This window comes from Ranitomeya variabilis, chromosome 4 (genome assembly GCF_051348905.1).
Source record: "Ranitomeya variabilis isolate aRanVar5 chromosome 4, aRanVar5.hap1, whole genome shotgun sequence".
Lineage (NCBI taxonomy): Eukaryota > Metazoa > Chordata > Amphibia > Anura > Dendrobatidae > Ranitomeya > Ranitomeya variabilis.
This window is the reverse complement of record NC_135235.1, coordinates 117,252,046-117,278,649: the sequence shown is the minus strand read 5'-3', so window position 1 is coordinate 117,278,649 and position 26,604 is coordinate 117,252,046. Positions and strand designations below refer to the sequence as shown.

Here is a 26,604-nt window from a genome sequence, read left to right as displayed (position 1 = left end):
CTGTATTTATGCACAAAATTAATATATTTATTTGTGCATGCAAATACAACTCCTAGTTAAATCCCCCATTTGGTAAATACCCCTCATGTTGCCATCCCATACCTCCTATGCTGTCAGTTGAGCATGCCCCCTGTTGTCTCTTTATTTCTTAGTTTATTAGGCTTAGTGCTGCACAATTTTGCAGAAAAAATTAAGGAAATGTGTTTAAAATTATGTGGTCATTGGTATCTGCATTCACTGTAAAGATATTTATGTTTTAATAACCGTTCACTTAAAAGGGCACGCCCCAAATCATAATATGTATGCACAAAATTAATATATTTGTGCATGCAAATACAACTCCTATTTAAATCCCCCTCATGTTGCCATCCCATAGCTCCTATGCTGTCAGTTGAGCATGCCCCCCGTTGTCTCTTTATTTTTCCATAGGCTCTTTGGCCGAGTATGAATGGTGGACTGGCCTGAAGCACTAAGGAGAAGGCGTGTGCTTCTGGGAAATTAAACTGAGGAAGAATAGGATGGTCGGCTCAGCCCTGCTAAGCTGGATACACAGACGGGCCGAAGGAGAATAAAAAGATGCAAAAAGATGTAAAAAAAGAAATTTCATGTTGGGCTGATCTGTATATTAATGTTTATTATACAGATTTGGAGTTTTGTGCCATTGCCAAATTATATTTTAAATGCCCAAATGCAAATAACTGCAGACATAAAAAAAAAACCTGTTGGATTTCATATTGACTACCATGACTTATACCAGCTGGTAATAAGTTAGTAAAAATTTAGCGTACAGGAAATTTCATTGTTACAGCTGGAGGCAGCACATTACAGAATGACGGTGAGACCTGGGGTGACATGTACGCAAAGGATCTTGTATACTCACTGTTTTAGTTTTTCCGGAAGAAGGAGAAGAAGGATCGAAGCCTAAAAAATAAATAGAAACAAGGTACCATGAGTGTTAAGTAAAGACATTATCCATTCCCTGAGATACGTTGATACTGCGTACACTCGCTGAGGCCGGTTTCACACGTCAGTGGCTCCGGTACATGTAGTGACAGTTTTCTCACGTACCGGAGACACTGACACACGTAGACCCATTCAAATGAATGGGTCTATGCACATGCCTGCGTGTTTTCACGGACCGTGTGTCCGTGTGCAAAACACGGAGACATGTCCGTTTTTCTCCGGCAGCATGGTCCGCAAAGCGTCCCGCACACGTGCACACGGAGAACAGTGTGCACTCTCCTCTGTGTGCACGTACCGCCGCAGGAGAGACAGTGCTACATAGCGCTGTCCCCTGCGTGTGGTGCTGAAGCCAGCATTCATCCCTTCTGTCCTGCTCGGCTGAAAGCAGCGCTTGCAGGAGAGAAGGGATGAAAGATCAAGTTTTTTTATGTTAAATAAAGTTTGGGGTCACCTCCCGCGTCCTACCCCTCCCCACCCCCCGCGCACCCGCCCGCTTGAAGAGAAATACTCCCCCAGCTCCCGCGATGCCTCCTCTCATCGCTGGCAGCTTGTCCTGTGTGAGCGGTCACGTGGTACCGCTCATTACAGTGATGAATATGTGGCTCCACCTCCCATAGAGGTGACATGTGCTGCGTCCAAAGACCTGCCTAATACGGACCATGGAAACATACCCTAAGGCCGGTTTCACACGTCAGTGATTCCGGTACGTGAGGTGTCAGTTTTCTCACGTACAGGAGACACTGACTCACGTAGACACATTAAAATCAATGTGTCTCTGCACATGTCAGCGTGTTTTCACGGACCGTGTGTCCATTAGAAAAACACAGAGACATGTCAGTGTTCGTGGGAGCGCACGGATCACACGGACCCATTAAAGTCAATGGGTCCGTGTAAAACACGTACCGCACATGGATGCTGTCTGTGTGCAGTCCGTGTGCCGTGCAGGAGCTGTCCCCCCAGTGTGGTGCTGAAGCCGCCATTCATTTCTTCTCTCCAGCAGCGTTCGCCTATGGGAGGTGGAGCCGCATATTCATCACTGTAATGGGCGGCACCACGTGACCGCTCATACAGGAGAACCTGCGGCGCGGAGAGGACGCTTCGAGGGAGCCGGGTGAGTACTTTTTTCTAGCGGGCGGGCGCACAGGGGGTGGGAGGGGGCTGGTGACAGGGATCTTTATTTTAAACCCCAAAAAAAAAAAAAAAAAAGGTTTTTCATATCTTCTCTCCAGAACGCTGCTGGAGAGAAGAAATGAATGGCAGATTCAGCACCAGATGCAGGGGACAGCGCTTATCTCTAGCGCTGTCTCCTGCATGGTCCGTGTGGTACCCAGTCGGCACACGGGCGGCACACGGCTGCCGCACGTGTGCCACACTGATGTGCCACGTGAGCACACGGACACGGATAACTCCGGTACCGATTTTTCCAGTACCGGAATTATCTGGACGTGTGGGACAGGCCTAACAGACGTGGGATAGCGGTGCTCCACCCACGGCTGTTAACCACTTAAATCCAGCTGTAAGCGGAATTTAACACTTGCCGGCTAAAATCGCATCATTCATTCCACCTCTCTACATCGATGGGTTATTATGACAAAGTATAAAGTTTGTGGTAAAAACAATGTGAGAATTGCACATTCTCTGCAACTGGATTTTTTTTCCCCGTTTTCCAGTACATTTTATGGTAAAATAAATGAGTGCAACTCATCCCGCAAAAAACAACCCTTATAAGTCTATGTGGACAGAAAAAAGTTAGGGAGGAAAATACGAAAACTCCAAAATGTTAATTGGTCATGTCCGGAAGGGGTTAAACTTTGCTTGTCTTGTACCTCCCCCCATGATCATGGATCATGAAAAAACATGATGCAACTTCCTTAGGTTTTTGCAGCAAAAACGCAGCAAAACTTGATACCTGCATTTTTCACTTACTTATTGCTTTCTATGGGTGGCAAAACATCGAAAGAAAACAGTGAAAGAAGTGACATGCTACAGTTTGGAAAAAACACAGCAGTTTTCCAATTCATTCAGGAAATAAAAAACAATGTGTGTGCATGAGATTTCTGAAATCTCATAGGTTTTGCCGTAAAACGCAGCTTAAAATTTGCATTTAAAAATGCAGCAAAAAAATGCAGCAAATACATTACCTGTGAAATAGGCTTAGACACACACACTTTTTTAAGCATGATTTTTTCTTGCTAAAAAGTGCATCTTGTAGTCCAGAAAATACAGTATATGTCTTATGTATTAGCCCCTTAACGACCAGAGTTATTTTTGGTTTTGCATTTTCATTTTTTGCTCCCCTTCTTCCCAGATCCATAATTTTTTTTTTCTGGCAATATGGCCATGTGAGGACTTGTTATTTGCAGGACGAGTTGTACATTTGAACAACATAATTGGTTTTACCATGTCATGTACTGGAAAACGGGAAACAAATTCGAAAATGCGGTGAAATTGCAATAAAAGTGCAATCCCAGACTTGTTTTTTGGGGTTTTTTTTCACCATGTTCACTAAATGCTAAAGCTGACCTGCCATTATGATTCTCCAGGTCATTACGAGTTCAAAGACAACAAACATGTCGAAGTTCTTCTTTATCTAAGCTGTGAAAAAAAAATCCAAAATTTGTAAAAAAAATAAAAATAAAAATTTGCGCCATTTTCCGATACCCGTAGCGTCTCCATTTTTGTCGTGATCTCAGGTTGGGTGAGGTCTAATTTTTTGCACGCTGAGCTGACGTTATTAATTATATCATTTTGGTATAGATACGATCGTCCATTATTGCATTTTAATGCAATGCTACGGTGACCAAAAAAAAAGTAATTCTGACGTTTTGAATTTTTTTCTCATTATACCATTTAGCGATTGGGTTAATTCTTTTAATTCTTTTATTATATTGATAGAGCGGGTGATTCTGAACTCGGTGATACCAAATATTTGTATGTTTGACTTTTTTTTTTATTGTTTTTTATTTTTTATTTTGGGGGAAAGGGGAGTGATTTGAACTTTTATATTGTTTTTATATTTTTTTAAACTTTTTTTTTACTGTTTGCATGCTTCAATACTCTCCATGGGAGACTAGAAGCTGCACTTGTCCGATCGGCTCTGCTACATACAGGCGATGATCAGATCGCCTGAATGTAACCGAAAGGGTCACTTCCTATGAGTGCTGACCACCAGGCGGTGCTCATAGCAATATGGCTATGAGAAACATAGAGGTCTGCAGGAGACCTCTGGTTGTCATGCCAACCCATCGGTGACCCACGATCATGTGACGGGGTCACCGATGGGCGTATTTCCGGCACAATTGCTGGAAGTGCATGTTGAATGCCGCTGTCAGTTTGACAGAGGCATTTAATGGGTTAATAGCCTCAGGTGGATCGTGATTCCACCCGCGGCTGTTTTAGGCACATGTCAGCTGTTCATACATGTGCTGGGAAAGATGTGGGCTCACCACTGGGGCCCACATCAAAGGGAGGGAGTCTGACATCGACGTAAATTTACGCCCGATGTCTGAAAGACGTTAATATAGTATATGTATATGTCTTAAATTAATATTTGTATTAAAAGAAATACATATGTTTTGGCTTTAGAAGAGAATATTAGTTTGTAAAACAAAATAATAAGTCGTCTTGTCAGTGTAATTGTACTTGGCTTGTAGAATAACGTTATCATGTAATATATACTGAACGGTGAACGCTGGGACTGTAAAGCCCAATAAACAATGGGGAAAGTACTGATGATTTAATTTCATTTCCTAAAACACTTACACAAGTTTTTCAACACTTTTATGTATTTATGGTTTTTAAAAAAACTACAGTGAATCTATCAAAATACAATGATTTGTATTGATTTATCATGATGTTATGTAAAGCTCTTATGTATGTATCTTATGTTCTTAAAGATGTAATGGAAAGATCTGCAGATCGTCACTGACTCATATATACAGTAATAACTAAAGTGCCTGTTACATGGGGCGACTACAGTCGTTCCAACACTTGCATGTACCTTGATGGACGCTTCTCACTGCTTGTTCTTCTGCAAAGAAATAAAATCAAATAAATAGGAGTCCAGATAATCACAGAAAACTGTCTGAGCCTGCAAGATTCTATAATGAAGTCTTGCCTATCAGAGGAGCTGTGTCTCATTGTGAGATATATATATCAGAAAGAGAAAAGAATAATGGATACCAGGCACACAGATATACTTTAGGGTATGTTTCCACAGTCAGTATTGGCAGCGCTTTGGACGCAGCACATGTCCGCTCCGTCCAAAGCGCTGCCAGCTTTTGTACGCACGGTGATTCCGCATATGTTCATTGAACCATGTGGAATCACTGTATCCTATACATTGTATGGGTGACTTTATCTTGCGGAAACGGAGCATCTCCACAAGATAAATAGAAATGCTGTGGTCTGGAAAGAGGTGCCGCATGTCCGGAGCATGTCCGAAGTCGGAGGCGTCCCTGCACGCATAGTGGAGATGGCATTTCATAAAATCCCATCCACTATGCTGTGACAAGCTGCAGCGCTGAGAGGAAGCATCGAGGAAGCTGGTGAGTATTTTAATGCCAGAGGGTGGGCGCATAGGGGGTGGGAGGCGGGATGTAACCAGTAACTTTATTTTAACCATAAAAATAATAAAAAACATTGATTTTTCATTCCTTCTCTCCAGCGAACACTGCTGGAGAGAAGGAATGAATGGCGGCTTCAGCACCACACGCTGGGGGGACAACGCTTACTGTAGCGCTGTCTCCTGCACGGTCTGTGTGGTACTCAGTCGGCACACGGGCGGCACACGGCTGCCGCACGTATGCCACACTGATGTGCCACGTGAGCTCACGGACACACGGACACAGATAACTCCGGTACCGATTTTTCCGGTACCGGAATTATCTGGACGTGTGAGACTGGCCTAAGGCTGTGGACACTTCTGGCCTCATCATAGCCATGCCAAGTAATGACATGACTGTGATTGGCCGGCGCACCATGAGATAACCTGACAGTATAGAAAAATAAATAATTAATTTAAAAAAAACTGATGTGCCATTCCCCCTATTTTTAATAACCAGTTAAGGGAAAGCAGACAGCTGTCAGCTGGTCTTATTTTGCTGATAACGGGCCATGGCCCTTCCCTGCTTATTAGTATCAGCCCCAGCTGTTTTTTTTTTCCCCCTTAGCTTGTTATTAAAAATGGGGGGACCATAAGAAAATTATATGGGGTTCCCCACCCTATTTTTAATAACCAGCTAAGGCAAAACAGACAGCTGGAGGATGATATTAATAGGCTGGGAAAGGTCATGGATATTGGCCTCTTCCCAGAATAATAAGACCAACTCACAGCTGTCTGATTTCCCTTTGCTGATTATCAAAAATAGGGGGAACTGCACTTCAGTTTTTTTTAAATAATGTAATTAATTTTACACTGTCAGGCCAGGTCATGTGGTGCGTCGGACTATCACAGTCATTTTCCTATCCATAATTGTTTGCAGAGCAATTGTACTTCCTTTTTTAGCCCCCCCCACCCTTACTACAAACATTTTACATCCATTTTACAGCCTCAAAGTTTGGGTCTGGGGTCAAATTTTGGTTCCTGAACTGAACTTTGGACTTATGTTTGGCCAAACCTGATAAACCCGAACTTCCACGGGTCCGCTCATCCCTACTCATAAGCAAATATGAGACTTTTGAAACAGTGACATTCTCAGGAGGATTTGTATAATGGACCAAAATAGAGAAAATAGTGTAAAATAAAAAGAACCACTGCTCACATGATAAATCCTGTAAGGTAGCAATGACGTTAGTGACTACCTATGTGACCGCTTCAGTGATTACACTATCCTTGTGCCATTTCCCACATTTGGCCCAATTTTTTTTTATATACGAAAACCATATAAATGTGACTGGCATGAGTTATGGAAAGGATGAGGATAAATGATGTTGGCAACTACTGTTTCTCTTATAAGAACAAATATATTTCCTTATATTAACAGAAAATATCTGCACTTACATAACTGTGATGTTCTCTTTCCTGGTGTCTTCCTCCATTTTCCGTTTGCAAATCTCTGTCCTAGAGTACAAGAAACAGATATCATCCTGTATGTTAAGCGAGAGCTTCATTGAGACTAATGATTGATTTTAACTATGTACTGTACAATACACTATATACACTCACCGGCCACTTTATTAGGTACACCTGTCCAACTTCTTGTTAACACTTAATTTCTAATCAGCCAATCACATGGCGGCAACTCAGTGCATTTAGGCATGTAGACATGGTCAAGACAATCTCCTGCAGTTCAAACCGAGCATCAGTATGGGGAAGAAAGGTGATTTGAGTGCCTTTGAACGTGGCATGGTTGTTGGTGCCAGAAGGGCTGGTCTGAGTATTTCAGAAACTGCTGATCTACTGGGATTTTCACGCACAACCATCTCTAGGGTTTACAGAGAATGGTCCGAAAAAGAAAAAAAATCCAGTGAGCGGCAGTTCTGTGGGCGGAAATGCCTTGTTGATGCCAGAGGTCAGAGGAGAATGGGCAGACTGGTTCGAGCTGATAGAAAGGCAACAGTGACTCAAATCGCCACCCGTTACAACCAAGGTAGGCCTAAGAGCATCTCTGAACGCACAGTGCGTCGAACTTTGAGGCAGATGGGCTACAGCAGCAGAAGACCACACCGGGTACCACTCCTTTCAGCTAAGAACAGGAAACTGAGGCTACAATTTGTACAAGCTCATCGAAATTGGACAGTAGAAGATTGGAAAAACGTTGCTTGGTCTGATGAGTCTCGATTTCTGCTGCGACATTCGGATGGTAGGGTCAGAATTTGGCGTAAACAACATGAAAGCATGGATCCATCCTGCCTTGTATGGAGCATCTTTGGGATGTGCAGCCGACAAATCTGCGGCAACTGTGTGATGCCATCATGTCAATATGGACCAAAATCTCTGAGGAATGCTTCCAGCACCTTGTTGAATCTATGCCACGAAGAATTGAGGCAGTTCGGAAGGCAAAAGGGGGTCCAACCCGTTACTAGCATGGTGTACCTAATAAAGTGGCCGGTGAGTGTATATATATATATATATATATATATATATATATATATATATATATATATATATATATATATATATATATATATATATATATGTATATATATACTAGATGGAGGCCCGACACTATTGCATTGGGAGGGTAGTAATGTCACGATGGGGGCAGGCTTTGCAGCTTTGAGAACCTCTCCCCCCATGTGCTCACCCACCTATCCACTCTCTCTTTCCCCATGTGCTGACTTCTCTCATCTGTGCTCTCTTCTTTGACCTGTCTACCCCATGTGCTATCCCCCTTGTCTGCTGTCTCTCTCATTCCTGTGCTGTGTTCTCCCCTCAAGTGCTGCCCCGTTTGAGCTGTCTCCCCCCTGTGCTCTGTCTCTCTCTCACCCCTGTGCGCTTTCCCTCTCCCCCCATCTGCTGTCTTCCTCTCATGTCATCTTTTCTTTGACCTCTGTACCCCATGTGATCTCCCCCTAGTCTGCTCTCTCTCTCTTTACCACTGTGCTGTACAAAGATGGCGGCGGTCAGTGAATCATTCGGCTGATCCCGGTGGCGTATACAGTGTGTGTGGTGCGTACGGCGTATACAGTGTGTGTGTGTGTGCGTCTGTGTGGTGCGTACAGCGTAAACAGTGTGTGTGTGGTGCGTACAGCATGTACAGTGTGTGTGTGTGTGTGTGTGTGTGTGTGTGTGTGTGTGTGTGTGTGTGTGTGTGTGTGTGTGTGTGTGTGGTGCGATGGTGTGATGGTGTCCTGCTGGTGGTATCGTCCAAGAGGCTGGTACCACTAGCAGTTTCCATATTGAGACACCCATCACTTGGGTCTCCCAATATGGAGGTCGGAGAACTTCCGCCGCTTGGAATTCTGGGATCCGGACACATCTGTATGGAACAGGATGTGAAGACATTACAAGGTAAGTATATATATATATATTTACACATCCCACATATATACATTAGATATACACGATATAGTCTAGACATATACACACACTATGTATGTACTGTATGTGTACCGTATTTTTCAGACTATAAGAGACACTTTTTTCCTCCAAAAATTTGGAGGAAAATGGGGGTGCGTATTATAGTCTGGATGTACCTGCTGTGGATGGGGAGGTGGGAGAGTTTCAGCGGCGGACAAGCGGGTGACAGGTGTCAAGAGCCGGCAGCTGCGGCTAACCCCTGATCACCACGACCATAGTCCTGTCCACTTCTATGCACTGAAGCTGGAGCTGAGAGGTGGGAGGGACTATGGGAGTGGGGAGAAGTGAATATTCATTTATTTTTAACAGCAGGCACAGTGTTAGCCGCAGAGGCTGGCTCCTGCAGCAGCTGGGCTATCAGGTGTGCCAGCTACTAAAGAGAATGAATATTCACTGCTGTCCACTTTCATAGGCGTGGGGAGCAATGAATATTCATTGATCTTTAATAGCGGGCACACTAGCTGCAGCCAATGGCTTTTGCAGCTGCCGGGCGATTACGTGTGACTGCTATTAAACAAAGTGAATATTCAATGCTCCCCACACCTATGAAAGTGGAGAGCAGTGAATATTCATTCTTTTAAATAGCGGGCACACATCATCGTCTGGCAGCTTGTAGGAGACGGCGGCTGTGGCCAACACTGTACCTGCTATTAAAGAAGATGAACATTCACTCCTCCAAACGCCCATAGTCCCAGGCGGGAAGCAGTGAGTATTCCGGCAGCTGACGCATAACGTCACCACCATGATGTGCTTACAAGCATGCATACCAGGATGGGGATGAAGAGGCCATGCATACCAGAATAGGTATGAGGGAGCCATGCATACCAGGATGGGGATGAGGAGGCCATGCATACCAGAATAGAGATGAGGGGACCATGCCTACCAGGATAGGGATGAGGGGGTTCTGCAGACCAGGACAGGGATGAGGGGGCTGTGCAGACCAGGATGGGGATGAGGGGGCCGTGCAGACTAGGATGGGGATGAGGGGGCCGTGCAGACCAGGATGGGGATGAGGGGGCCGAGCAGACCAGGATGGGGATGGGTTTGAGGGGACCATACAGACCAGGATGGGGATGAGGCGGCCATGCAGACCAGAATGGGGATGAGGGAGCCGTGCAGACCAGGATGGGGATGAGGGGGCCGTGCAGACCAGGATGGGGATGAGGGGGCCGTGCAGACCAGGATGGGGATGAGGGGGCCGTGCAGATCAGGATGGGGATGAGGGGACCATGCAGACCAGGATGGGGATAGGTTTGAGGGGACCATGCAGACCAGGAGGGGGATGAGGGGACCATAGAGATCAGGATAAGGATAAAGGGGGCCATGTATACCTGGATTGGGGACATATATATACCAGTATGGTGGATATTAATGGGAATTGACCACATTTTTTGCTTTATTTTTTTTTCTATTTTGCTCCTCTAAAACATATAGGTAAGTCTTATGGTCCAATGCGTCTTATAGTCCGAAACATATGGTGTAGGGGGGTGACATCATGAAGAGGAGGGGGATACAGTACAGAAAGGACTACAGGCTGTTTGCTGTCCAGTCTGCACACTGCTGTGCTGTGAACCATTCCCCTCCTCCCAATTTTTAGCTTCTGCCCCGATGATGGAAGGAAGCTGAGAGTGATGTGACAAGACAATGGAGGATGTGCAGCATAAACTGTAAGTAATGCTGTGCATCCTCTGTTCACTTCATGGAGCAGATGCAGATTTTTGACTCCCTTAACGCTGAACCTAAATAATAATAAAAAGCAGAATTAGTTTCAGCCTATTGGTTTAACCCTCCACAACAGTCAACGGTCTCTCATGTGGACCTTCTGGAAATTCAATTGTCCACCCCTGGAATAAAGGAATCAAAACGATTGATATAGAAGAGTATATATTCCATATGAATTATATATCTCATCCCATTGGAAGTGTTTTTTTTACAATGCAGGCCCTTAAATATAAATTCCTGAGGAACCAGGTATGCTATTACTAAGCTGAGCCTCTAGAAATAGGTGGATCATCTGTGGTGCTAAAACTACTAGATAACTAGAAAGCAATGGACAAGTGAGTATGAGCAATAAATAGCAGGATCACTACAAGTACTGTACTCCACCACTGGGTCAAGCAGAAACACAACCTTGCAAAATATATCAGGCTGGTCATACACTATTATATTTCCAGAAATCACATACGTACTGGATAGAGTCATTGGATGGGTTCCAGATTCTTTTTTTCATCCTATATGGTCTGAAAGTTGGTGGTGTCATCCAGATTTTGTTGATCCATCTGTTGGAGAAGTGAGGAAAAGAAAGGTAGTGACAAAGATTTCACAACAGCGAATGTATCACAGCGACCTCAGACCCACAGTGACCCGACAAAGGTGACATATTGGAGAGACCGCACCACTCAGGGGGTAGGGTAACTGCAGGGGGCGCCACTATCTAATAGCAGCTTATCTCCGTGCAGCTTCTTTCATCAGCTCAAGATGATGGAGGGTTAATTAGACTGTTTTTTTACTGGACTTTTTAGCTTTTTATACAGTTTAGGGCCCGAATTTATCAAAGTAACTTAACCAGAATTCTGGCTTAAATTACTTTTAACTGGAACAACTTGGAGTTGTGCAAAAATGTTGTGACTTCTGCCATTTTCACATCAGTTTCTTCCAGCTATGCCAAAATGGGCAGAGCTGTGACAGGACGGACAGACAGGAGTAAGATTTCTGGCGTTGTGCACAGGGGTCCACGCCACTCTTCAGACGCTCCTGATTTATGAAGAGTCAAGATCGGATAGAAAATCAGTGGTCTTGATGTATTGGGGTCTTATTTTTTTTCTAAATATAACTGATCCAGTTTTTGTTCGATTAAAAAATGTAATTTGTTATTAACGTTAAAACTAACTACCTCATTATGGGGTTAAAATGCACCTAAGGCCGCGGAGGATCCTAGACAGGAGGTATGCTATATAAAATATACATACTTATAAATATAACCAGAGTCTTTCTATAGGAGCCATATAAATGCTGGGTCATGTTTTATTTTTCCCGGGACCCAATTTAAACAGACAAATAGAATTCGTCTAATTCATGTGTCCTATAAACCTACTAATCTGGGAAATGACTTTCACACACTGACAGCGTAGACAGATATAGGTCTGCAGACAGGTTTAATATCATCACTTACAATGTCTCCTCTATTGTATCCAGTTCTTTGCACAGATCTTCTATTTCATTTTCCACCATCTGCTTATTGTCCTCCCTGTTGTACATGGAACATATATCATCATGTCATATTTAAATGTATTAATATCAGAAATTTGAAGAGCATTAGTGAACAAACCCCACCCCTTGGCCTCCATCCCAAATACTTTGCCAACATTTTCCATCTACATCACACAAATGCTACAATTCAGTCTCCATGGAGCTACCACTAGAGGGCGCTCACTGTATAGGACAGACTATACCTAGAAGGCTGGCCGCATACATAGACCTTGTGGTCCAACTGCCCATATTAGTTACTTCTGATATTCGTCTATCTCAGATTTATTTATTGCTTTAATAACTGGGACATTTTCCATTTTGGAGCCTTCATATTTTACCCCCCTTCCTCCCAGAGCCATATCCTGTTATTTTTTGGTATATATAGTTATTTGAGGACTTGATTTTTTGCAGATCGAGTTGTAGTTCTGACTGACACCATTTACGTTACCGTATAATGTACTGAAAAACGAGGGAAAAAACATCCAAAAGTGGTAAAATGGTGAATAAAATGCAATTACAGCGTTCATTATTTGGTAAAAACGTCCCGGCAGTATTATTCTGTTAGTTATTCTCAGTTAGAGAACGGTGATACCAAACTTATAAGGGATTTTTTAGAATTTAGTAGTTAAAAATACTTAAAAAGTTCATGAATAGAACAATGTGCTTTGTAACACCATCGTCTGAGACTTGGATCTGTAGACCGGAGCTTTCATTTTCATGGGAACCATTTTGGAACCTACAATTGCGGAATTTCCTTTTTCCTGTCACAATTTTAGCACACTTGGAACTTTTCTCCAACGTTCTAGTAATCGCATGATAAACTGAATAGTGTTACTGAAAACTACAACTCGTCCAGCTGAAAGCAAGCCGTGATTATGGCTGTGCTGATGGAAAGTATAAAGCTTATGGCCGGTCGGCAGGTAGAGCGCCCTCCGGCTGCAGCTGTTATAGGCAGATGGCGGCTGTGTGACACCTGGTATGGTGCGGGCTCCGTACTCCTGATGAGACCACATGCCGCCATCACTGGCCTACAGAAAAATTCCAACTCACACTGAAAGAACCACAATACCGGCACAATGCTAAAATACCCGGAGCTCTCCTGTATAATCTATCTGGCAGTATTCCTCCGAGTACTAGATCTACTCGTCATGTGTGATTGCCAGGACAGGACACATGTGGTGTCTGAGGCACTCCTCCTGCACTGGGCCGATCCATCTAACAGCAGGGGGTGTCTCAGTCCCCATAGAACAGTGTGCATAGTCTGGCCTGGTGTCACCTCCTGCTCTTAGATAGACCGGCCCACAGCAGGGGAGTGTCTCAGTCCCCATAGAACAGTGTGCATAGTCCAGCCTGATGTCGCCTCCTGCTCTTAGATGGACCGGCCCACAGCAGGGGAGTGTCTCAGTCCCCATAGAACAGTGTGCATAGTCTGGCCTGATGTCACCTCCTGCTCTTAGATAGACCGGCCCACAGCAGGGGGGTGTCTCAGTCCCCATAGAACAGTGTGCATAGTCTGGCCTGATGTCACCTCCTGCTCTTAGATGGACCGGCCCACAGCAGGGGAGTGTCTCAGTCCCCATAGAACAGTGTGCATAGTCTGGCCTGATGTCACCTCCTGCTCTTAGATGGACCGGCCCACAGCAGGGGAGTGTCTCAGTCCCCATAGAACAGTGTGCATAGTCTGGCCTGATGTCACCTCCTGCTCATAGATGGACCGGCCCACAGCAGGGGGGTGTCTCAGTCCCCATAGAACAGTGTGCATAGTCCAGCCTGATGTCACCTCCTGCTCTTAGATGGACCGGCCCACAGCAGGGGGGTGTCTCAGTCCCCATAGAACAGTGTGCATAGTCTGGCCTGATGTCACCTCCTGCTCTTAGATGGACCGGCCCACAGCAGGGGGGTGTCTCAGTCCCCATAGAACAGTGTGCATAGTCCAGCCTGATGTCACCTCCTGCTCTTAGATGGACCGGCCCACAGCAGGGGAGTGTCTCAGTCCCCATAGAACAGTGTGCATAGTCTGGCCTGATGTCACCTCCTGCTCTTAGATGGACCGGCCCACAGCAGGGGAGTGTCTCAGTCCCCATAGAACAGTGTGCATAGTCTGGCCTGATGTCACCTCCTGCTCTTAGATGGACCGGCCCACAGCAGGGGAGTGTCTCAGTCCCCATAGAACAGTGTGCATAGTCTGGCCTGATGTCACCTCCTGCTCTTAGATGGACCGGCCCACAGCAGGGGGGTGTCTCAGTCCCCATAGAACAGTGTGCATAGTCTGGCCTGATGTCACCTCCTGCTCTTAGATGGACCGGCCCACAGCAGGGGAGTGTCTCAGTCCCCATAGAACAGTGCGCTTAGGCTACTTTCACACTTGCGTCATTTTAGATCCGTCGCAATGCGTCGTTTTGGGGAAAAAACGGATCCTGCAAAAGTTGCCCGCAGGATGCGTTTTTTGCTCATAGACTTGTATTGCCGACGGATCGCAACGTATGGCCATACGTCGCGTCCGTCGTGCACTGGATGCGTCGTGTTATGGCGGACCGTTGTCATGAAAAAACGTTCAAGGGAACATTTTTTCGTACGTCGGGTCCGCCATTTCCTACCGTGCATGTGGCGGCCGGAACTCCACCCCCTCCTCCCCGGGACTTTACAATGGCAGCGGATGCGTTGAAAAACTGCATCCGCTGCCCACGTTGTGCCAAATTTTCACAACGTGCGTTGATACGTCGACGGCCCCGTACCGACGCAAGTGTGAAAGAAGCCTTAGTCCAGCCTGATATGTTACCTCCTGCTCTTAGATGGACCGGCCCACAGCAGGGGGTGTCTCAGACTTGTAAAGCACACTGTGCATAGAGGAGGCTGGCAGTAATTTTACATATATGTAGAGAGGACTGGGAATCGGATGCTTTAAGTTCATTTGCTGTTGATTTTCTAACCACAAACCACACAGTAAGGCCTCTTTCACATGTCAGTGTCTCCAGAACGTGTGGTGACAGTTTTCACACATTCCGGAGACACTGACACACGTAGACCCATTCAAATGAATGGGTCTGTGCACATATCTGTGTTTTTTCTCGGATCGTGTGTACGAGTGACCCACATGTCGACATGTCCGTTTTTTTACAGTCAGCAAGCCACAAAACATCCCGCACACGTGCACAGGGAGAAAACAAATTGATGTCATCTGTGACACGCATCGGCACCAAGGAAGAAGTGCTAAAGAAAGCGCTGTTCCCCGGCGGCGGGTGCTGAACATGACTCTCATCATTCTCCCCTGCTCCGCCGGCAATCGGCGCGAACAGAGGAAAATAATGAGAGATATGAGAGCTTTTGGGACTATTACTCCCATCATCCGACACCTGCTGCCGCTAATAACAGTGACAGCAGGAGCAGATGATTGGGATATTCGTCAGCCGCTGACTGAGATATAACAAAATAAATGAATGAAAAACCCACTGTGTGTTCCCCCCCCCCCCTGTTTTCTGTAACCAACCAGGCAAAACTCACAGCTGGGGGCTGCAGCTCTCAGTTGTCAGCTTCAGTAAGGTTGGTTATCAAGAATAGAGGGGTCCCCACGCTGTTTTTTAATTGTTTAAATAATTTTAAAAAATGGCTTGGGGTCCCCCCATTTTTGTAAACCAGCCTTGCTAAAGCTCACAGGTGGGTAGCTTGTATTCTCAGGCTGGTAAGAGGCCATTGATATAGGCCCCCCAGCCTAAAAACAGCAAGCCCACAGCTGCCCAGAAAAGGCACATCTATTAGATGCGCCAATTCTGGTGCTTTCTCCAGCTCTTCCCACTGTCCTGTAGCGGTGGCAAGTGGGGTTAATATTTGTGGGGTTGATGTCACCTTTGTATTGTCAGGTGACATCAAGCCCAGGCTTAGTAATGGAGAGGTGTCTATAAGACACTTATCCATTACTAATCCTAACTAAACCATACTTACGACCTCGCCTGATTCCACCAAAGCCCTCAAGCTCACCTAATTTCACCAATCTGCTGGAATAACCCATTATCTCCTGTATTTTTATCCATGATGGAATAAATATTACCATAAGTGTTATGGGATTATATTTGCTTTGAGGGACTGAAACTTTGGATTGAAAAGTCTGTGGCTGCTGGCAGATGTCCAAGCAATCTGGGAGTCCTCAACACACCAGGGATGAAGGACGTTTAAAATACATATCTCATATATTTCTATGGAAGCCATATTAATATATTGGCTCATTCTACTTTTCTTCTAAGGGCTACTTCCCACTTGTGAGAAATACGTCTGAGTCTCGCAGGTTAAAACCCAGCTCTGGCACCGGTACTCCAGAGCGGAGCGTGCGGCCGGACAGCAATACATGGAGCCGCACGCTCCGCTCCCAAGTGCCGGCGCCACAGCTGGGTTTTAACCTGCGAGACTCAGACGTATTTCTCGCAAGTGAGAAGGAGCCCTTACAAGTCAAATTCTCTAATGTTTGTGCCAATAAAATATGACACATGATCGGCCCCAGTAAATGGAAGCTATGTGTGTAATAGATATACTGTATATCATGTGCAGACAGGATGTATATCATCTGTACCGGAATACAGAGAATCACATGTTGGAGATAAGAAAACGTCTATATCATTCTGTAATCTATAAGGTTCGCTTATATTAGATCAGTAATTCTCTGCACTTACAGAGCCAGGATCCTCTTCTTTTTATCTTCTATTTCGATCTTTAATTCTGCTTTCTCAGGGGTGTCCTCACTATTGCACAATGAAGATACATCAACTTATGTTCAATTGATCACAACTCAATAGTACAAGCAAATAAAAGAAGCTTTGTAATATATCTTATCATCCTATCAGAGAAATATGCTTCTTTCTCCACTTATGAGACCCTTCTACTCCCCTTGTGTCCTGAACTCACCCTCCACTCTGAAGTGAAACAAATAAGACAACAAATCCCCGTCAGGTTGGGCTCTGTTCACAAGTCCAGTAGTCATCTGCTGGAACGGATCCAGCGGCAATCCGTTGGAAAAAAGTTGTGTAGACATAACATTTTTTGTCTGTTTTTAAAAAAATCTGATTTCAGCTGGATCCGTTTTTTAACACTTGCATCCTCACGAACATGTAATACTATATAATTCTATGCTCTCTGATATAATATACACATACTTGATGGCTGAAGCCATCTCTCTCTCTCTCTCCTTTTTTTCAGGTCTGTAACAGAACCAGTTTTCATACATGAAGCCTCGTATCATGACTCATTCATTACACACTATACTACAATACATACATCTGATTTACAGGGAATTTGTCACCAGGTTTTGACCCCTAATCTAAGAGCAGCATGATATAAAGACCTTAAATCCAGGGATGTGCCACTTACTGGGCTGCTTTCTGTTATTTTTTTTTCAGCAGAAGATTATAACTAGAACACTAGTAAACCTTCTGCCATGTAGTCCTCCATATTCGTGAGCACTGTATAACCCAGCCCTTGACTGACTGGTAGTTTTCTGCCTATGCACAGTATACACAGAAAGCGGTCAATCAGTGGTGGGGTTATTCTGAGCTAGTATTCAGGGGACGGGTACATTTTGCAGTAGATAAAGCAGATTTTATCAAAACTGCTGCAAGAAGCCCAGTAAGTGATACATCTCAGGAAATCGGCTCTCTGCTGCAACATCACGTGGTTCTTAGATGGCGTAGCCTGGTGGAAGATTCCCTTTAATGTGTTTACATCCAGGCATTCATCTGTCCTGGGCGTCTTATAACCATCGTATAACTGAGTAATATTAATATTCATTATTATTGCACTATATACAGACTCAATGACCAGATCTGAGGACATTACTCCACTTTCTGACCCGATGGGGGTCCGACTACCATTACTCCTCCCACAGATCCTGAGAGTGAGGGTCCGCAGTGCTGGTCAGTGCGACAGCCCCTCTATTATCCTAGGTACCACTGTGCTCTCAGCCATGTCTGCATTGGGGGCAGCGCTGCCTCAGTCACCTACATGGAGATGTGTTTAGCCCCCTGTATAGTAGGGGGGGTTTCAGTGAATCGTGATGGTCACTATTGTTCTACCCAGTCAAGTTCTCATAGTTTCCCTGTAACTTAGTGTGAAGTGTAACTAAGCCCCCCAGTAAGTCACAGTCCACAGTGGGAGGCAGTGGAGAGACTGTAATTTTAGGGATCACTGTGTAATCTGTGAGGTTTGCTGTTATTAGCTCAATAAATCTCAGCACTTACCGAGTCAGGTGCATTGTCTCCAGCTCCATGATCTCCTTGTTAATCTCTTCTTCCTGCCACTGTATGTTCTGCTCCCTATGGTACATGGGACATATATATCTCATATTGAAAGGTGCAAATACCAGTAATTGTTAGGATGTTCAATGACATTAGTGATCCTGACAAATGTAGCTTCATGCCTCCCCTCCTCCCTCCATTCTAGGTACTTTCTTTACCAACATTTTACATTGACTACATTCCAGAGTTACAGAAAATCTGTCAGCAGGTTTCTGCTATTAAATGTGAGAACAGCATAATGTAGGGGTAGAGACCATGAATCCAGCAATTTGTCACTTACTGGGCTGCTTGCTGTAGTTGCAATAAAGTTATTGCTTTATTAGCAGGAGATTATCATTAGAAGACTAGTTGCCTCACGCCATGTAGTCCTCCTACTCTTTATAACTCCATCCCCAGCACTGATTAGCAGCTTTCTGTCAATGTACAATTTACCAAGATAGCTGTCAATCAGTGGTGTGGGATCAACAGGGATCAACATTCAGAGCATTGCTAGATCTGCAGCAGAGAAAACAGGAATTAAAAAAAATCTAAACCAAGAAGCCCAGTAAGTGGCACATCACTGGAATCGTGGTCTCTGTCCCTATATCATGCTGTTTTCAGATTATATAGTGAAAAGTTGGTGACAGATTCCCTTTAAATAGAATTTGTCACCAAGATTTTGCCTCCTAATCTGAGAGCAGCATAACGTAGAGTTGGAAACTTTGCTTCCAGTGATTTGTCACTTATGGGGCTGTTTGCTGTAATTTTGATAAAATCACTGTAAAATCTGCAGAAGATTATCACTAGAGGACTAGTAAACCTGGTGCCATAGAGTCCTCCATATTCATGAGCTCTGTGTATCAACGCACACATCCCTTCATCCCTTATTAGTAGAGATTGGCAAACCCAAACAGTAAAGTTCGGCGTCCGTACCAAACACCTACTGGTCGGGCACAGACACCGAACATGGACTTCACCAGGAAGCCCTTGTTACTGTTTGGGTTCCCCCCCACCCCCCCCCCCCCGAACACTGGGTGTCATGACAGAGCGGCAAACACTGCTTCTGATCGGCGGTAAAATCATCACTGGACAGACAGCTACGGTTCCCACAGCCCACAGCTGTGATCTGAGGCATTAAGTTTACCTCCAGTCACTGGTGTCGGCTGATGGAAACAAATGGAATGAGTGTTAAGTGAGTATAACTGTGTTTGTTATTTTTAAATAAAAAAGTAAAAGTGTGTTTTGGTTTATTTCAAATTAAGGACGATATTCTGGCTGTGCCTTTATTTACCATACAATTATAGGATTAGTGATGGATAGGTGTCTTATAGAAGCCTCTACATTACTAACTTGTAGGCTTGGTGTCACTGGACAATACAAAGTTGACAGCAATTCCACATATATGAACCCCACTTGACACCGCTACAGGGCAAGTGGGAAGAGCTGGGGAAAGGGCCAGAATTGGCAAATCTAATAGATGCGGGCTGCGGGCTGCTATTTTTAGACTGGGGTGTAATATCCATGGCCCCTTACCATCCTGAGAATACCAGCCCCAGCTGTCTACTTTAACAAGGCTGGTTGACAAAAACAGGGGAAAAACACACACCATTTTTTTAATTTTTTTTAATTAAAAATACAGAGTGGGGACATCTCATAACCAGCCTTGCTGAAGCTGACAGCTGATTGTTCCAATCCCCAGCTGAGATGTTTGCCTGGCCAGTAATGAAAAATACAGGGGAACCCATGCCGTTTTTTTTTTTAATTACTTATTTACAGCCCAGGCACCGGCTGATGAATACTCCCATCAGGCGCTCCTGCTCTCACTATTAGCGGCAGCAGGTGGCAGCTGATGAGAGCAGTTGTCCCATCAGTAGAGGACCAGTGACTGGAGGTAAACTTTACACCTCCGATCACAGCTGTGTGGTCATGCTGTCTTTTGACAGTGTGGGAACAGCAGTGGTCTGACCGGTGGTGATGATTTTACCGCTGAGCAGAAGCAGTATATGACGCGCTGTCATGCACATGACAGTGTGGAAAACACTGGATTTTCAGGCCCCCCATTGAAGTGAATGGGGTCCGGGTTCCAGTCCGGGTACTGTTCTGGTACCTGAACCCAAACGTTTTGTAACCGCTCGGCCAAACCCGCTGGCCCCGAAGATCTAGGTGACCGCGCATTTCTACTTATTGGCAGTCTTTTGCCTATGCACAGTGTACACTGAGCTGCCAATCAGTGGATTGGGGTTATACAGAGCTCAGTATTCAGAGAACTGAAAGATTCCCAGCAGATAAAACAGTGATTTTATAAAAACTGCAGCTAGCAGCTCAGTGACACATTGCTAAAATTATTGCTTTTAGATGCAGTAGCAAAAAACTGATGATAGATTCTCTTGAAATCCTCAAATTCTGTCTGCCAGCAGCTGCCAATAGAGGACGTTTCTGTATGGGGATACCTAGAGAGCTAGAAGATTATTTGCAGAAAAAGATTACATGGCCTATCTTGTCTGTATTATTTCCCTTTTTAAATTTACAATAGATGATTATTCCAGACATAATTGATTTAATTTATTGATGATTTTCTAACTATGTACCACAAAGTGAATATTGTAAACATCTGATTGCAAAAAAATAGCAACATTGCAATTGTTTAGTATTTTGTCTTCTGCAGCCTCCATACATTCGTAGGCCGGTTTCACACGTCAGTGCCTCCGGTACGTGTAGTGATGGTTTTCTCACGTACAGGAGACACTGACACGCCTAGACCAATTCAAATGAATGGGTCTATGCGGATGTCAGGGTGTTTTGACGGACTGTGTGTCCGTGTGCAAAACATGCAGACATATCCGTTTTTATTCGGACACACGGCCCGCCAAACGTCCCGCACACATGTGTAGCGCCCCCACTGCCGCAGGGCCGAGGGGATACCCGGTACCGGGCCTCTGAGTCTCTGCTCTAGGGTTGTCACGGTGGCTAGGCCCGGTCCGTGACCCTGCCGAGGGGCGTACAGTGATAGATATGATGGATGATGGTAGTGGTGGTGGTGCGGTGCAGTAAATAACGAGGACACCAGGTTGCAGTCTCTTTACCTCTTTACTGAAGATCTCTGGGTCCTCAGTCCGGAATACGGTTCACCAGGCTACGCAAGTCCGGCCGGCCCAATGGCACCTCCAGAGTTTTCTTTGCAGGTGGAAATCTGTGCCTTCCTGCTAGCGCTATGTGTTGTGGTCCTCCCCTGCTGTGCTTACGGGATAGTACCCCACAACTGTTGTGTCTGTTTCTGATGTTCCCTCACAACTCGTTCGGATGATGTTCTTCTCCTCCGTCCCTCCCTGATGTTCTGGTTAGGACGGCACCCTTATGACGAGTAGGCTCGGAGCTCTTCCGGGACCCTAGAGTCGCCCCTCTCCTAGTGCGCCCCCCATGTCTTCATAGGTGATGTATGTGAGACAGCCCGCCTGAGACTGACTGTCCTGCCGTTGGTTTGAAGTATTGCTTGGAGCTAGATATATAAATACTTCCTCGGCGTTCCGGCCGCCGGTTGTGCGCCTCAGTAGGATGTTGCCTCGGTCTTACAGCACGACTCCTACTGGTATTTCTCCTCTTGCTTTGATCTTGTTTCTCACTCAGCACAATATATCTCGCTTCTGTTCCTTTCTTAGGGCACCGCTGCTATGCTGAGCAGGCACGGTCCCGTGACGTTCTTTCTTGTAGCCAGGCCTCTGTCAGGGTCCCAAACCTGACAGGGACCCTACCGAATCTTCCCCCACAACACCCTCTGCCACAAGGTGTTGCCTGGTTCCAACCCAGTCAGCTTTCTCCACTAACTTCCTGCCTGACTCCCAGTTTACCCACAGTGGTGAGGAGTGGCCTAATAAATAGCACCCTTAGCTCCCCCTGGAGGCCCGACTGTGAAATGTATTGGTGTATGTGATACCTGGTCAGATGAACTCCTTCAGTGCCATCAGACGTACCATAGCCCTCCTTAGCGGCGGAGCCACAGTACTGCAACGACCAGGACTCTGGGGCGCTGCACTCCCCCCCGGTTAAATCCAGTACTCCGGGACTGGTAAGAAAACAACAATACAGGTTAGCAAAAAGACATACAATTTTTGTGAGTGCAATAACAGTAAGCATATTTAAACAGGCTTCCCTTTATGGGAGGTGAGGGCACTTGAACGTTACAAAACATGGTTAAATATTATAGCAACATGCTATAACTAACTTTCTTTTACCCAACCGGGTATTCTACGAAGTGCAAAATTGTTGAACAATAATTTAACATTGCCTTTAAGGATGTACACTCTAAATCCACTAAAGACCTTCTTATAACACATTATAAGGCAATTAACTTCATACTCCTTCTTTAAATCTGCAGGACCGCCTGTCCTAGATGCTCCAGACCTACTGCCTCTCCTTTCTTTACAGGACCGCCCCTTTCAGCCCGGGCCTACTGCCTTTTCAACTACTATACACAGTATAGAACATAACATTTACTTTCAGTTTGAAATCACTGAACCATCCTTACATAGCTCCCAAGAGGACTCACTGACTAACCCCATACGGGTTCACTTTTCTGTCCTCATTCTTCTATCAACATTATCAAACATTTCTTCCAATCAACTAGTTGAATACATATAACGTTTACATGTAAGCATCATCATCACTTTCCTTTTTGTCAAGACATTATTGCTATCTATCAGTCTTAAAGCAATACCATTCTTTAAGTGCAACAAGTGAACATCCCCTTTAAGAGGGGACCAAGTCTTTATGAGGTAGCACATCTTCTCAAGCTACCAGTCCATACTCAGCAAAGGCTCCGGTGCGGTATCTTCACAAAGAGTTCTTCTTTAAGTAAAACCAGTAGGGAGCACCTTTAAGAAGGTGCAAACTATTTACAAGCAGTTTGTATCATGCACTGTTCATGATTGCGGCAGTTCTTGATAACAAAGAAGAGAATAGAAATAACCAAAAAAAACAATAGGGATCCCGGGTCAACAAAGGGATCCCTTTAAGAGTTAACCCTAGACGGGTTTTAGCAGCAAAACAGCAGGAAAACAAACAGTTAACTATGTACAGTTTCAGGTTTCCGAGGTTTAGTTGGACGGCTTCCAGGGCTGCACCTGGCACTTAACCCTTCCTGGCCTGGGAAAAGTGAGGTCCAGGGTTACACCCAGTGCTGGACAAACGCCGTTAATCCGTCTTTCATGTACGGTTAAATCATGCGCAGCGATGGAGGTCTGCGCAGCTTGAGTATGGGCATTTGCTGCAGCAGAGGTAGCAGCTGCTGCAAGATCAGTCACTGAAACGGAGTCAGCAGCTGTGGCACTAGCAGTCACTGGAGTGGTGTCGGTCGTCAGGGCAGGGTCGTCCTTCATACCTGCTTCAGACGTAGTCCATCCGGTGCCGGTCTGCTATGCCTCCGCTGGGGTCTGGAACGCTGGTTGCGGGGCCTTGCGCTGCGGCGTTGTCATCTCCGTTTGCAGCATCTCGCTTTCCGGCAGGGCCTTGCCTTCTGGCTTCGGAGCGCTGGAACTTCTTTCTTGCTCCGGACCAGACGAGGCTACCGACAGACGTCTGGCGAGGCTCCCGATGATGGTCTTCTTCCACCCGGCCTCAGTGCTCAGCTGCGTCTGCAGGGGTTGGCGAATCAGCCCGTCTGCTCCGGTCTGCTGGAGGTCAGCGTCAGCTGTGGAGGTCTGGCTGCGATGCCTCTCCGGGTAGCTGGGGGAGTCCTCGGCTCCGACCCCACGCTCCCGCCCCGGGTGGCTCGCCATGGCGTCCTCCATGTCGCTGACTTCTTCTTCCTGGTCCTTTTCCCGCTCTCTCCTTCGTGGGCGGTTTCGTTTTCGTTGTCTCCGCCCTCCATTGAAGATTAGGAGGCGGATCTCGGCTGCTGACGGACACGTCCTCACGGTGCTGAAATATTTAGACTGGGCGGCCATTGTGTTTCGCGCTCTTCAGTTTGTTCACGCCCACTTCCACGCCCTTCTTCTTCTCCTGCGCTCCTCGTGGCGCTGTAATGGCGGATTTTGGCGGTAAATGGCAATACACAGTCCTTGCAATAAAGCACAGTCCAAGCACAGTAAATCACAGTTCCAAGGCACACATGACCCGATTCTTCAGGCTTAAGTAGATCCTGTTTGTGACGCCAAGTTGTAGCGCCCCCACTGCCGCAGGGCCGAGGGGATACCCGGTACCGGGCCTCTGAGTCTCTGCTCTGGGGTTGTCACGGTGGCTAGGCCCGGTCCGTGACCCTGCCGAGGGGCGTACAGTGATAGATATGATGGATGATGGTAGTGGTGGTGGTGCGGTGCAGTAAATAACGAGGACACCAGATTGCAGTCTCTTTACCTCTTTACTGAAGATCTCTGGGTCCTCAGTCCGGAATACGGTTCACCAGGCTACGCAAGTCCGGCCGGCCCAATGGCACCTCCAGAGTTCTCTTTGCAGGTGGAAATCTGTGCCTTCCCGCTAGCGCTATGTGTTGTGGTCCTCCCCTGCTGTGCTTACGGGATAGTACCCCACAACTGTTGTGTCTGTTTCTGATGTTCCCTCACAACTCGTTCGGATGATGTTCTTCTCCTCCGTCCCTCCCTGATGTTCTGGTTAGGACGGCACCCGTATGATGAGTAGCCTCGGAGCTCTTCCGGGACCCTAGAGTCGCCCCTCTCCTAGTGCGCCCCCCATGTCTTCATAGGTGATGTATGTGAGACAGCCCGCCTGAGACTGACTGTCCTGCCGTTGGTTTGAAGTATTGCTTGGAGCTAGATATATAAATACTTCCTCGGCGTTCCGGCCGCCGGTTGTGCGCCTCAGTAGGATGTTGCCTCGGTCTTACAGCACGACTCCTACTGGTATTTCTCCTCTTGCTTTGATCTCGTTTCTCACTCAGCACAATATATCTCGCTTCTGTTCCTTTCTTAGGGCACCGCCGCTATGCTGAGCAGGCACGGTCCCGTGACGTTCTTTCTTGTAGCCAGGCCTCTGTCAGGGTCCCAAACCTGACAGGGACCCTACCGAATCTTCCCCCACAACACCCTCTGCCACAAGGTGTTGCCTGGTTCCAACCCAGTCAGCATTCTCCACTAACTTCCTGCCTGACCCCCAGTTTACCCACAGTGGTGAGGAGTGGCCTAATAAATAGCACCCTTAGCTCCCCCTGGAGGCCCGACTGTGAAATGTATTGGTGTATGTGATACCTGGTCAGATGAACTCCTTCAGTGCCATCAGACGTACCATAGCCCCCCTTAGCGGCGGAGCCACAGTACTGCAACGACCAGGACTCTGGGGCGCTGCACATGCACACGGAGAACAGTGTACACTGTCCTGCGCACGGCCGGCCACGGGGGAAGCAGCGCTACTGTAAGCCACTGTCCCCTGCGTTTGGTGCTGAAGCCGGCTGTCATTCATTGTCCCCTGCTCTGCCGGCGAGCAGGGGACAATGATGAAAGAAGAAAATGACATGGGGTCCCCCTATATTTTACAACCAACCCGGCAAAACTCACAGGTGCGGGTTGATTATTGACACCTCTCCATTACTAAGCTGGCTTAATGTCACCGTACAATAGGAAGGTGACATTAACCCCTCATTACCCCCACTTGCCACCACTACAGGGCAAGTGGGAAGAACTGGGCAAAGCTCCAGAATTGGAACATCTAGATGCCCCTTTTCTGGGGCTGCTGTTTTTAGGCTGGGGGGGGCCATATCCAAGGCGCCTTACCAACCTGAGAATAGCAGCCTGCACCTGTGACTTTTGCCGGGTTGGTTGTAAAATATAGGGGGACCCCACGTCATTTTTTTTCTTTCATTCATTCTCCCCGGCTCGCAGGCATGGATCAAGTTCCGATAGATTGGCTCTTGATGGAGCCTAATTATTTCTTTCTCTAGTAAAATGGTGGCGGCAGAGGCAACTGTGCAGTAGCATCTATAGACAGGTTCACTTAAACAAAATAAATAATAATCCCTGTGTTGTGGAATCTTTGTGCTGTAAAATATGATACATGACTGGTGCCCAATACATGGCGGCTCTGTGTGTAGACAGATATGTGAGTGCAGACAGGATCTACAGTGTAACATCTCTACCAGAATAACATGAATTAGTCGTCAGAGATAAG

General features: G+C 46.1%; 1 protein-coding gene across 1 annotated transcript in view; it reads right to left on the bottom strand.

Moving 5' to 3' along the window:
* The window catches only part of LOC143770014 (uncharacterized), a 59,244-nt gene that overhangs the window by 7,089 nt on the left and 25,551 nt on the right, over positions 1 to 26,604 (bottom strand). The window contains exons 5-11 of the mRNA XM_077259166.1: positions 18,457 to 18,531; positions 16,897 to 16,965; positions 12,159 to 12,233; positions 11,176 to 11,265; positions 6,965 to 7,024; positions 4,964 to 4,993; positions 881 to 921 (exon numbers count right to left, since the gene is read on the bottom strand). Coding sequence (XP_077115281.1) covers positions 885 to 921; positions 4,964 to 4,993; positions 6,965 to 7,024; positions 11,176 to 11,265; positions 12,159 to 12,233; positions 16,897 to 16,965; positions 18,457 to 18,531 — 436 coding nt within the window. The 3' untranslated portion in view covers positions 881 to 884. The remainder of the gene's footprint in view (positions 1 to 880; positions 922 to 4,963; positions 4,994 to 6,964; positions 7,025 to 11,175; positions 11,266 to 12,158; positions 12,234 to 16,896; positions 16,966 to 18,456; positions 18,532 to 26,604) is intronic.